Source organism: Cetorhinus maximus, chromosome 9, assembly GCF_964194155.1.
Source record: "Cetorhinus maximus chromosome 9, sCetMax3.hap1.1, whole genome shotgun sequence".
Taxonomy (NCBI): Eukaryota; Metazoa; Chordata; class Chondrichthyes; order Lamniformes; family Cetorhinidae; genus Cetorhinus; species Cetorhinus maximus.
The window spans coordinates 78,156,946-78,170,529 of record NC_135887.1 but is presented as its reverse complement, the minus strand read 5'-3'; the positions used below and the strand labels follow the sequence as shown (position 1 = coordinate 78,170,529).

General features: G+C 40.3%; 1 protein-coding gene across 2 annotated transcripts in view; it reads left to right on the top strand.

The window, feature by feature from the left end:
• The first annotated feature begins 1,478 nt into the window (after window positions 1-1,478).
• LOC144684738 (plakophilin-3-like) overlaps window positions 1,479-13,584 on the top strand; it is a 49,100-nt gene continuing 36,994 nt past the window's right edge. For both annotated transcript variants that reach the window (XM_078548909.1, XM_078548908.1), the window contains exons 1-3: window positions 1,479-1,844; window positions 8,521-8,600; window positions 10,582-11,375. In XM_078548909.1, coding sequence (XP_078405035.1) covers window positions 1,619-1,844; window positions 8,521-8,600; window positions 10,582-11,375 — 1,100 coding nt within the window. In that variant the 5' untranslated portion in view covers window positions 1,479-1,618. The remainder of the gene's footprint in view (window positions 1,845-8,520; window positions 8,601-10,581; window positions 11,376-13,584) is intronic.

Here is a 13,584-nt window from a genome sequence, read left to right as displayed (position 1 = left end):
TCTGATAAGCACAAAGTATAGGAGGAGGAGGAGGCAATGACTGGACGAGGGCAGAATTGAATTCATCTCACTTCTTGATCTCTTCCAGTCCTGTCACTGGTTAATTCAACAACAACATTCTTTAAGTATGTCCCCATTTATATTCTTCTTAACATAAGATTTTGGTTACAGGATACACACACACACACACACATTAAGATACGAGTGCACTGCACTGTGTGGTCTGCTGCTTTAATTCCTTCCCAAGTCCTCATTTTTGGTCTCATGGCAACCATTCGTTCTTTCCACCTGAAATTTTGCTGGTTTCTATATACTGGCCAGTGCAAGCCTGCTTTTGTCCCAAGTTCCATCTTGAGCTCTCCTTGGCCCTCAGCAATAGCACAATATCTCCTAACCCCACACCACATCACATACAGGTCTTCTGAAGATGTGATCACAATATATGCTTGATATTCATTGGGCAACTCTTCCAGTGTTATATTCATTCATTCATTCAACTGCACTCTCCTGGAATCTTATCTTTCACTTCATGGGTCCTGATACTCATTTAATACCTTTTCAGGCATTAGTACCTCACTGCTCTAGTTCCTTCTGTCCCTTTTTTGCTCTCCTTTTGCAAAATATTAGCTCTTTTTATACCTCTTCACAAGAAGAAAGGCTTGTATTTATAGCGTGCCTTTCACAACCTAAGGACATCCCAAAACACTTTACAGCCAATTAAGTACATTTGCAGTGTAACTCTTTTCGAGTTAAAACAATTGACTAAATTAACAAAAACAAGGGATAACATTTGCAGTGTAGGAAGACAACAAATACAGCTCAGGTTATAGCAGTAATTAGTCTTAGCTAATTAAGATCTAAGTGCCATTAATTACCAGTGATTTCCAAGTGCCAACCTGTTGTTGCTGAGAGGGCGGCCATGTGCGTTCACTCAATTCTGACCCGAATTATGTCAATGAAGAATGAGACGTTTCTACTCCCTTCCTTACTCAACAAAACTTTGCAGAAACACTATCATAAAGGGCAAAACTATAAAGAAGTCACGAAAAAAAGCTCTTTTTCATATGTATAAAATGAACCAATGTGAAACGGGGGGGGGGGGGGGGGGGGGTTGATTTTAGGCTGCGCCCCCTCGAAAGGGAACCGAACAGTCGGAATCTGCCCGAAGCTTGACTTGAACACCATTTTGTCATCAATGAATCGTAGCCGACTGAAACCTGAATACTGAAGCGAGAAGTACTGCTGGAAATACTCTCCAAATCAGGCAGCGTCTGTGGAGAGAGAAACAGTTAAAACTCTCCAGATGGACGAGTGCTCATGTCGAGCGGCCGATGTGACCACGCCCGGAGGTAGGACGCTGACTCACCTGAGGAAGGTGCAGTTGGGGCGGGGTCTCTCCAGCCTTTTCCTGATGTCACGCGCGGCGAGCAGCCGCTGAGTTCACAGCGTCTGGCGAAAAGCGGCGAGCTGGTCGTGCGGATCCTGAGGTGGGGTGCCTTCAGTTCCCTGAGCACATGGACTGATCCGACACATACACCCCCCTCCCATACATCCATCCATCGATCGATAGATAGAGAGAACTCCGGAGAGTTTCCTCGCTGCAAAAAGAATTGTAAAGATGAATATTACGCAGGAGAATTATTTTCTCAAGTCCGCCTTGCCCAACGACGCCCCGGTCTCCACCCTGGCCGTGCCCTCGGATATGGAGTTAGAGCACAAGAACGAGTACCAACAGCGGACTCAAATGAAGAGTATGAGGGTCCAGGAGCAGGTCCGCACCATGCTCAAGAGCAGCGGCAGCAGCCGGGCCAGCGGCTCGGTGTGCGGAGGCTCCAGCACTGGAGGTAAACTTATTCGAACAAATCAAACTCTGCTGCCCAAATTATCTGCGCGTGTGTGTTTGTTTTTTCCTCCATCCCTAACTTGTGTCGGGAACTTTCTCTGCTATCGTTCCGTGTTTAGATGTTTTAAGTATTCGTTTTCTAGTTTTTAAGTGCGTCATTTTCTAAAGCAGCGCCCTTCCGATTTGATGCGCTAGTGTTCTTCAAGGTGTATTGCGATTATAGATATGTCCTGGCTTATGTGCTGAGCAAGATTCTCCTTTGAATACTTGACCTCTATGTGAAGTGGGTTAAATCTGCTTTTAATGAAACGGAGCACAGAAACTTGCTCGGACAGTCTTCAAGCTGGTTAATATGTACAGTGTGACAGGGCAACTTTGGGTGTGGCCTTGCTTTGTAAAGTTCAGGATTGTGGGCAGGTCTCATTTTGTATGCGAAGGTGTCAATTGTCGGATGCAGCCCCAGTTCTTAACCCTTTCTTAGCAACTTTAAATCATATTAGCATGTCCCAGATTCATATGGTAATGGAATTCCATTTTTAAATTCATTTTTACATCACCTGAACTATGTTTTGTGACTTCAGTATACTGACCATAATTTAAATATAAACCATTGAAGAATATAAATGATTTGAATACAAGACACAAAAAGCCTGTCCACATTTATGTAGATTAATCACACGTCTACCTTTTTTCTCAGTTCTTTCTCACTCGGAAATGTTTTTAGCTGCTGCTTAAAGCCATTTATATATGTCACTTTTAATAGGCTCTAATTTGCCTGGTTCATATTTGTCAAGCCCCTTCATAATGGTGAAAATAACAGGTCACCTTGAAGTTATCCCTCAGCCAGAGGGAATAAATCCCTTCATCTTTTGCTCACAATTTAAAACCCAATTTCAGTACAAACTGCAAAATACAAATCAGTTATACTTAATGGTGTGAAGCATGTTTTGATGTATGTGTGAAAACAAAGGGCTGGAAGAGAACATCTCGTCCACAAGGACTGTTGTTTTAGTTGGGGTGCAATTTATGATCCATATCTGACATCAATAATTAAAGTAATCTCAAATATGGTAATCAAAATGTCATTTTATGCTGCTGCCTGAAATTCTCTTGTTCTCCATTTAGCTACTTTTCAGCACTAGAGACCTTAACAACCTATAAGGACCTCAACCAGTACAAAATTAAACAATCTTTCTGTAAACTTTGTTGATGTTTGTTGAAAATTACGTAGCATGTCTTTGTTTCAAAAAGCAACTTGGAGTTCAGATAAATTCCTTACTCTTGAATTTTGCTGTTTTTTTTATTGATGTCATCTGAAACTCTTAAAACATTATAGCTTTTGAGACATTTAAATATATAAAGTATGGGAAAATGTTTTTAACTCTATGGAAATCAACAAGTACATCCGGCTTTTGATGCATTCATTGTGTAACCTTGTGCAGTAGTTCTTGTCTTTACACGGCATCTTGTAATTTTCATTATGAAACAGTTTTCTTTTCATGACAATACTGTAAAACCATTCTTGTTAAAATACAACCCACATCTCCATATTTTTCATCTTGGAGAAACGGAGGAGAATATAGTAAATAAAAAAAACTAATTCCCAAGCTTCTGAATCATATCAAAAATCTGGTTTCATTGTAATAATGCATCTTAAATGACTTGGAAAACACTTAAGTGTGTGCAGGTAAGATCTTTCAATTTTTGTTGGGCATATTGTTAACATCTTTATCAGTGATTATTCTACTAATAGTGTAACAGCTGCTGCCACTATACATGGCATCTTTTCAGCAGCTGTAAAATCAGTGGGTGTATGACATTCAGAATATAAACTTTAGATGAATAAGATATTCTGTAGTTGTCACATGCTTTTCGAATAAAATGTTTAGCTTTTTTTTCCAGTGAATAGGGCATCAGCATTCATGAAATGATTTGGTCATACATCCAATTTATCAAACTATGATCTAAAGAATGGCTGAGAAAAAACTTCCCTCTTTTAGTCTCTGCAAATTTGCTGTCAAACTTATCCATTAAATCAAACTTAGTGGCACCAGTGTGGAAGTATTTGATGCTAAACTGTAAGTTCTCACATTATGCTCCTTTCACCTTGCCTTCCATTATTAGAAAAAAAATCCCATTATGTTTTCAATAACAGTGAAGCTCCTGCAACATCTGAGAGGATAATACTTTAGTAAACATTCCAAGCTTTATAGCTTTAAGTTAATTCCCTAACTCAATGTCTGCTGGACTTTAAATTACCACATTCAGACTTTCCTACTTTGTAGAGTTCCCAGTTTGGCTTCGCTGCATATATTCTGAGATCTGTAATTAGCATTTCAAGATCTGTCACAAAGATGTCAGCACTTTAACATGTCCTACTGTCCTTTTATTACTATAAGGTTATATCTACATTGTTCAGTTTTTTTAACGTTAAAAAGAAAAACAACAATTCTTTATAAAAAGCGTTTGAACTGCAATTTTGAAGCAAAAGGTAAATTCTCTTCCAGCAGCAGAAGACTGTTTGTTTGTTTTAGCCTAGTATTTTGACTCGTTACTGGTGACTTATTTAACTTTTGAAGCAAGGTCCATGGTCACGAGTGTTATTTCATTTGAGCTTTCAGAATTTTCTAATGTCATTAAAATGCATTTGTAATTTTGAAACTCTGCATTATTATTCAGTTCTTCCGGTTAGTCAAAGTGTGCAGATTTACTTATTTTAAGATGACATAAAACAGGATAGAATTGCTTACCATTTGTGGTCAATGTGGGCAGTGGAAGCCGCTCTGGGTTACCAAATTCAATACCTCTTCTGTATCTACTTAAAAACTCAAATTTGTCCAGAATATCATAAGGCCCCATGATCTAGGAAAGCTTCTAGGATTTCACTTGTATTCCTGGGTAGAAGATAGAAGAGAAATCTTGTCAATGAATGTGCGATTCATCTATCCAACTTAATTTCCATTCTCTCTCTTTGATGTCAGTATAACGTAGAGAGAAATTTCAATGTTTCTCCCTAACTCTTTTTTCTCCTTGGGGTGCAGTAAACTAGATTATATACCTTTTCTACTTGCTATATTTAACTCCATACTCTCCACTTCCAATTTTAGCACGCTCTTTTCTGACTGATCCCTCCCTCCCTCCCTCCCTCCTACATGAGTAGATTAGGTCAACCTATAGAAAATCAACAATCATTTCATGCTTGTTGCTCCTACAACAACTCTTTTCATTTGGATTCGACAGGGATCATTGCCAAGTGTAATAATGAAATTAAATAATCCTTGCCATAAAAAAAATGGTGTACTGATTTGGGTTCCCCTTTGGCATACAGCCACCATCATCCTTATTTTCTTGCTCTTTCAGTTTTGCTTCAGATCCCAGCAACCATATAGCTCTTGGACTCATACTTAGCACTTTGCCTAAGTGGAAAGTCTTACAAATAGCGATCAAGTTTTATTTGTTCAAATTTTCTTTTCAAATCTTTTTCTAGCAAATTATTTTTAAGGCAAAGAGGCCCTGTGATAATAGCCTAGAAGGCAAATTAATTTTTGATTAAAGTTAACTTTCCATTAGATTGGGAAATAGAAAATGTAATTCCTTTGTTCAAAAAAAGTAGGGGGTGTGGTGGAGACAGAAAGCAGGAAACTGCAGGCTGTCATAGGGAAAATTTTAGAAGTTATTATTAAAGATGTTACAGCAGGATACTCTTTTCTATCAGGCAGAGTCAACATGGGTTTTGTGAAAGATAAATCATGTTTAACCAATTTATTGGAGTTCTTTGAAGGAGTCACATGTGCTGTGGATAAAGGGGAACTGGAGGAGGCGCTGTACTTAGATTTCCAGAAGGTATTTGAAAAGATGCCACATCAAAGGTTATTGCAGAAAATAAAGCCTCATTATGTAGGGGGTAACATGGCATGGATAGAAGATTGGCAAGCTAACAGGAAACAGGCGGTAGCCATAAATGGGTCTTTTTCTTGTTGGCAGAATTTAACGAGTGGTGTGCCTCAGGGATCAGTGGCTGGGGCCTCAACTTTTTACAATTGATATAAATGACTTGACTGAAGGTATGGTTTCTAAATTTGCTGATGACATAAAGATAGGTAGGAAAGTAAGTAGTGAAGAGCCATAACCTATGTTACTTTGTAGCAGCCTCAAGTGAGTGGACAAAGATCTGCCAAATGGAGTATAATGTGGGCAAATGTGAAATTGTCCATTTTGGCAGAAAGAATAAAAAAGAAACATATCTAAATGGTGAGAGGTTGCAGAGCTCTGAGGTTGCGGAATCATAAAAGGCTAGGATGCAGGTATAGTAAGTAATTAGGAAAGCTAATAAATGTTATTGTAATCAATTCCCCTCATAATAAACAAAAGTAGGGAGATTGTGTTCCCAAACACAATCTGGAGTACTGTGCATAGTATTGGTCTCCTTGTTTAGGAAAGATGTAAATGCGTTAGAAGCAGTTCAGAGAAGGTTTACTAAACTAATACCAGGAATGGCCAGATTGTCTAATGAGGAAAGGTTGGACTGGTTAGGATTGTGTGTGCTGTAGTTTAGAGGAGTAAGCAGTGAATTGATTGAAACCTTTAAGAGCCTGAAGGTCTTGACAGGGTGGATGTGGAGAGGATGTTTCCTCTTGTTGATGAATCTAGAACTAGAGGTCACGGCTTAAAAATAAAGGGTTGCTTATTTAAGAGATAAGAAATTTTTTCACTCAGGGTCATGAGTCTTTGGAACTCGCTTCCTTAAAAGGCAGTGGAAGCAGAGTCTTTGAATATTTTTAAGGCAGAGTGAGAGATTCTTGATACCCCCTTGTTTATCGAGGGTAGGCAGGTTTGTGGAGTGGAGAATACAATTAGATCAGCCATGATCTTTATTGAGTGGTGGAGCAGACTTGAGCGGCCTACTCCTCCTAATTTGTATATTCATATTGTGTGACTGTGTGTTGCACACACACACACACTCTATTGCATTTGTGAATTTGTAAATTATTATGAATATTCAACAGCATTTGGAACTAACTACTAAAGATTTAGATTGGCCACAAATATTTAAGTAGAAATAAAATGTTCAAAACTAGTACTGCCTTTAAGTGGTGTGCCCCTAGCGAGGTTGACCTCTTCTATGATTAACGGTGAGTTGCTGCTGCATTGTCCTCTTTCGGGAGTGTCTGTAAATGTCAGCGTATGCTTGAGACCAGGTGGTGGCAGTGCAAATTACGTGGAGATAACCAAGAAAGGGAGGAAAGGTTATTGGGGAAGGGTGGAGCAGTGGTCAGGCAAAGGTGGAAGGGGTAGTGCAGGCTGTCTGGGTGTCCTTTAAATATGGTGGCAGGATCTTTGACCCCGTGAGGTAATGGCAGCGACCATTTCATGGATGCAAATTGAATGAGCTGAACAGTGCAAGATTGTGCTGGCCAGCCACACCCCACCCTCCCCAAGAGGAACTCACTCCAACTTCCACTCCTGCCACAGACTTAGACTCTGGAATGGATGATTCCAGCCAAATATTTCTTCTTTAGAGTATTTCCTTGGTCTTTGTCCACCTGCCAGTGGAATGATCCCTGTTGTCCTTTGAATCATTTATAATATTTCTATATCCTTTTGTAATTATGGTAATCATAACTGGATGCCCATACTTACAAAGACTGCAGATCACTTCCTTGGGTTTAATTTTTATGGATCTGCATCCACATTATGCTGTGTTAGTTTGTCAGACTGCCACTGTATTCTAACATAGTTAATAACTCATTGTAACTTTTTGTTCTTTTTTAAACTTTAAGTTTTGGAGAGGGGTGGCAAGGAGGAATAGTTGACTAAGCAGCAAGTGATTTTGAAACCTCATGAACTGATGATTAAAGGGATCTCCCAGTGTAGCACTGAGACATACAGACAAGAAGATCGCTAGTTTGGAACTCTGGTCTGTGCTGGATTAGCTAATGTCAGTCAGGTGCACTGCCACTGGGCTGAGGAGAAAATCAGTGTGTGTTCCTGCTTCTAATTGCTGCCCTGCAATTCCTGTTGCAAGGGATGTTGACGTGGGCGAGACCACCATCAGACTCTACTGCCCCTCCGTTCGTGAAGCAGTGTGTCCAGGACAGCCTGTCTGACAAGCTTTGCTGGAGCCTGTGATGGTCCTCATTATAGAATGGTCCATTGATGTTCAAGCACTGAATTTCTTAAGGCTTCCCCAATCTCCCATTGTGAATTTACAGATATAAAAGCAGGAAGTGCTGGATAGTCTTAGCAGGCCTGGCAGCACCTTGGGAGAAAGAAACGGAGTTAATGTTTCGAGTCCAATATGACTCTTCTTTGGAACTGAGTTTTTTGAGCACTTTGTCTTTTATTTCTGATCTCCAGCATCTGCAGTATTTTGCTTTAAATTTCATGAATTTGCAGATGATCTGCAGCAGCCCCGGAGTAAGCAGCTGTTTAGATAATTTCTACCAAAGTTATGACGGGAGATTGGGAGCATCATGCAAGTTACTGGTGCCAGTGTCTAGACTCTTTGCTGAAGGGCAATCACTTCAGTGAGATATCAGAGGGCCCTCCTTGGGTAATTGTAACAATAGCCTAGGCAGGGTAAGCACACTTGTGCTAGAGGTGAGAAATTGGAAAGGAACGTTTTTTGATGTGATTATAATTAATTTTGTCGTCTTATTTTACAAACAATTTTTTAGGAATGATGAGATATCAGACGTCAACCATGCCAAGCTTCAGCTGCAAGTCTCAAGCTTTTATAACAGATAAAAAGTACTCTGTGAGTATATATGGTCTTCTGTGATGTGGTAATTTGAGATGTTTGTTTTCTGCCAATCGTGCCCTTGGTTCCATGAGCAGCTCAAACTCAACTAGGATCGTAATTGAATCTCAGCATTCCTTAGCGGGGGGGGGAGAAAAGCAACTACCGTAGTTTCTGCTTCTTACGGTAGAATTTTATTTAGTGCAGGAGAAAGTAATATGTTGACTTTTTTTTTAAAAAAAAATGGATTTTGGAGTAAATGGTTCTAAATATTGCCCATCAAACATTTGGGGGCAAGAAACTGCTGTGCCTTCAGGGATTACAGCCTGCATGTGCAATGCAAATCCACTGCATACAATACATTTACAGATAAATTGAAAATTTTTATGCATGAAAAAAGTTGAATTTTTCAATTATTTGAATTGAGCAACTTTGAGCTGAGAAAAGGCTGTATCCCATTTATGTTATAGAAACTGCTTCATTGCAGAACATCTCAGCATTCTTAATGCTTGGAGTTGTCCCATTCACATTGTAGGGGAGATTCTGAAACACTAGAACAGCCATGGAAAGAGGAGATCTGTACACATGCCAGTCCCAGTTGTAACTGTGACTCTACAGTTGATCTAGTCATATTGATGACTTTCCTAACCAAGCCATGAATGTTTCACAATGAAATCACCATTTTAATATTGTAGGTTGTAAGCGCTGCTGCTGAAGATCCCTTGATTTGACCTGTAACACAGATCCCAGTCAATAGAACAACTGAGTCATTATAATTGGCCTCAGCACTCCTTAGTTAAGGAGTGCTAAAAGGCAAAAGCCAAAGCTCCCACTGCTTGGGTGGTTAGGCTCCAATTGGAACACTCAACCTCGTTTCCTGAACAGGCTGGATTTTTCAAGAGAGAGAGAGAGAGAGACATGCATATGCAGAGGGTATCAAGGGATAGGAAACAAAGGAAAATAGAGTTGAAGTGTTGATCAACCATGATCCAATTGAAATGCGGAATGGACTCAAGGGATTGAATGACTTAGTCCTGTTCCTTAATTGGTCACATGCAGCAAGGAGCAATGCTTGCAGAATGCACTGATTGGGAAATCACAGGCCTGAAGTAACTAACTTTCACCTCCAGTTAAGCCTCCATGGAAGCACTGTTTCTCAACAGGAGGGGCAGTTCTGGGGATCAGTACTATGGCATGTGGTTTTACCTATCCAACATAGGAAGGACATAAAAGCAATGGGAAAGCTGCAGTGCAAATTCAGTGAACTTTTACCAGTGATGAATGGTTACAATTCTGAAGAGAAACTTGAAAAGTAATTACCTTTTTCACTAAAGCTGGGAAAGTGAAAGGGGGGTCTTGTAATTGTAGTAAAGACTAGTGATAGATTGATCCCACTCTTTGGCAAGTGTGACAAATTTATGACAAGCGCACAAAAATTGGGCTGGAGGTTTGAAAAATTTCAACATTCGAACCATCCTCTATGTAAATCTGCCACAGCTATTGTGGTTTTTAGTGAAAGGAAATTCAATGAAAATTTGGAAAAGAGAAATATTATAGGATTTGGAGGACTAGTAGTTGAATGTGATTATACTCGATGGTTTGTGGAGACCTAATTAGTGCAGATTTGATGGACAAAAGTGCCTGTTTCTGTGCTATAACAAATGATTTCTAATTGCTATCCAATAACAATGTTTGGTGATACCATCCAGGTGGCAATTGATTGAGAATAGGGCAGGGCTGCACTGTGAAGTCCACTACAGTCAAATAGCCTGCCAATATTCACTGTCTGCAGTATCTTCCCTGAGTGATTCTTCATGGGTGAGCACAGAGTTGCCAACAACTGTAAAACCAAAGTAGAGCTTTAGTACTTTTCAGGAGAGTGGAGTGGGGAAGTGAATTAGTCATCAAACAGTAATGAACTTGCTAATTCAGTTGTCTTGCTCTGGTTTTGTGGTGCTTTGCTTAATAAGAGGTTGCAGAGTTATTGTTTTTCCCACAGACTGTCCACCCACCTGGATACAAACAGACCGGCAATCAAACCTGGTCGTCTCGCTCGGCTGTGGGTGATTATACATTTAAAGGAGCATCCATGGCAAATAAATATGGCAGACAAGGAGAGGAGGCTAACCTTCACTACAGACCAATTTCGATTCATCAGACTGCTTCTAGGCCAATGTCTTTTCACCAGTCTACAAATTACAGATATGTTAACCAAGCACAGATGGATCAGCAGGACATTGATAACTTGTCCCTACGCTCAATGCAGTTGCCTGGAAAATATGCTCAGATCATGAGGAAAAAATCCTGGTCTGGCGCACAAATGAATGGACAGGCCATGTGCCAAAGAGCAGACGATGGAGAGATGTGCTTGATTTCGGATCAGGTTGACAATGGCTACTTGTCTTCTGGGGGTGATGGCTATAGCAGCAGCAATTACAGTACGAGTTACATGATGAATCAATCTCCAGGCAAGCGAATGAGTAGCATGAACATGGGAAGCTCCATGCCAAGGTTGTCAAGTGGCGCAGTGGGCGTTTCTGGTTACGCAGCGGAAGGGATGGAAGAAATGTCTGTACGTCGACAAATCAGACCCCCGGCCCAGCGCATGCTGCAGAGAGTCCAGCAAAGCAGTAAAGCAGCTCGAGGAAGACCAGCTTCGGGTTCCTACTCAACAGTATCTAATGTGATGCAAATGTCACGCACTCCATCCCTTCGGAGCTTGGGCGCAGGAGATGCTGGTGTCCAAGAACTGGGAGACCTGCAAGGGAAGTTTGACACATTTCAAATGGCAAGGTAAGTCTGAAGTTGTGAACGAAGTTACACACGTATAGTGTCTCGAAACCGGCAAGCTTAGGACAAATCCATGCTGGATTTCGGATCTTGCCGGTTTTCAGGGTCGGGGTGGGGGGGTTGGGGGGGTGGGTGGTCGGAACCATTCCATTAGTGGAATACACATGGAATCAAGTGAATAAATTTCTTTTAATTAAAATTTGGATAAAAAAGCATAATAGTTAAGAAATAACATTGAAACAAAGTAATAAGATGCTGCCTCGCAGACTGTGCTGGATTCAAAGCACAGGCATGCAAGTGAAGCTAGGTCGTGTGGGGTCATGGGTCACTCAGTGCGGGAAAAGGTTGGCTGATAACTAGTCCGGAGAGCTATGGCATCAGTGCAGCACCTAGCTGAGTTGTCCCAGTTAGTTATTTTACTCACTTAATAACAATTAAAATTGATGCATAAAAGCTTGTAAAAAAAAAAATGTCCGATATTCGAACAACCCCAGTTTTTGGGTAGCCGGATCTAAGAGACTGTACCTGCACCTGTAAGGTGCTCAATTTACTTTAAGATAAAAGCAAAAAACTGCGGATGCTGGAAATCCAAAACAAAAATAAAAATACCTGGAAAAACTCAGCAGGTCCGGCAGCATCTGCGGAGAGGAACACAATTAACGTTTCGAGTCCGTATGACTCTGTTCTGTTGAAGAGTCATACGGACTCGAAACGTTAACTGTGCTCCTCTCCGCAGATGCTGCCGGACCTGCTGAGTTTTTCCAAGTATTTTTATTTTTGCTCAATTTACTTTACTCTGCTATATGTAAGTATAGCAAATCATATTTACTGTTGATGGTGAACAACATGATTTGGGGCACTTTTAATCTTTACTTCCTATTGGTTTGTATTTCTGAAATAAATACAAAATGCTGGGAACAGTCAGCTCATCAGCCAGAATTTGTGGAGAGAGAAAAACAGTTAATGTTTCAGGCCGATGATGTTTCATCAGAACAAACTTCTGGTTGGCTCAGTGGATATCTCCTTTGCAAATTGGGGACTGTGGGAGGGGAATCTATTATTTAGAATTTGCATGAATTTTCTAAAGCTACTTTTCACTTATTACCAAGCATTTGCTTGGTATTTTGATGAAATTTAGTTCTTTAAAGTGGAACCGGTCTTTAAAAAGAACTTTCTTGTTTAACATTTAATGCAATCCCCATTGAAATGTACCAATAGCCTGTAAAGCCATCATCACTCTCTGATTTACATTTATCATTAGATGTTTCAGTTCTCTTTGCCAGCTGCAAAGAGTATTTTCCATCTTAATAGGCCTAGCTACTAAGCCTCAATATAAATAGTTTTAAAGAAAAGGAAGGAAAAGTTTTTTTTAAAAAAAACTTTGTAGTTTCTCTTTGAAAAGCTGGGTAATGACCTGAGCAGGAACCAAAAAGATAAACTCGTATAGCAGTTTTCTTGTTCTAAGTTATTTACCAAGCCTACTGAGAAACTGAAGAAATCCACAGTTCTTTACAACCAAGGTATCTAAGTTGTTGTGAAGGGCCTGACTGAACAACTGACGGGAGGAACAGAGTGGAGGGGTTGGAGGGAAAGACATGGGATGCAACATCACGCTGTATCATTCATTCAATTTATTAATTTTTAAGGGTATTAATGCCAGAGAAAGAGATTACATTTTTTCCCATTTGTTTTCAAAACCTGTGTTGTGATGCTATCCATTTCATAACCCACGCTTTGTGTTACAGTGATGCCTTTTTACCACGTGTGCATGTGACATCACAGTGACAGAGAAACCGCTCGGCTCTCTGGAACTGAATGTTAGGAAAACAACGTGCTTAATTGCACTGATGTATAGAGACCTAACCAGTCCTGGCTTCAGTTGATGGTCTGTGTTGAGTTAAATGATCTCCTTTTAGGGATCTTTTGGAAACCATCAATCAGTCATGGTGCCCATAGTCTATGAAAGGGCAGTGTCTGCTCCCTGATCCTCGATAGAAAGCACACTTATGTGAATATGTAGGGAGGACAGAATCTAGCTCCACTGCGATGCTCTTCACAACAAAACAGTTTAGCAGCATGCATCACGTGGACTCTCACAGGAAGAATGGCCATTTGGTACCAGCATCTGTGGAACCAAACTTCAACATTACTTAGTGTCTTGTGTAAGGAAAAATATTTGGAAAGCAAGCAAGGCACTTGTAAACTATAGAAT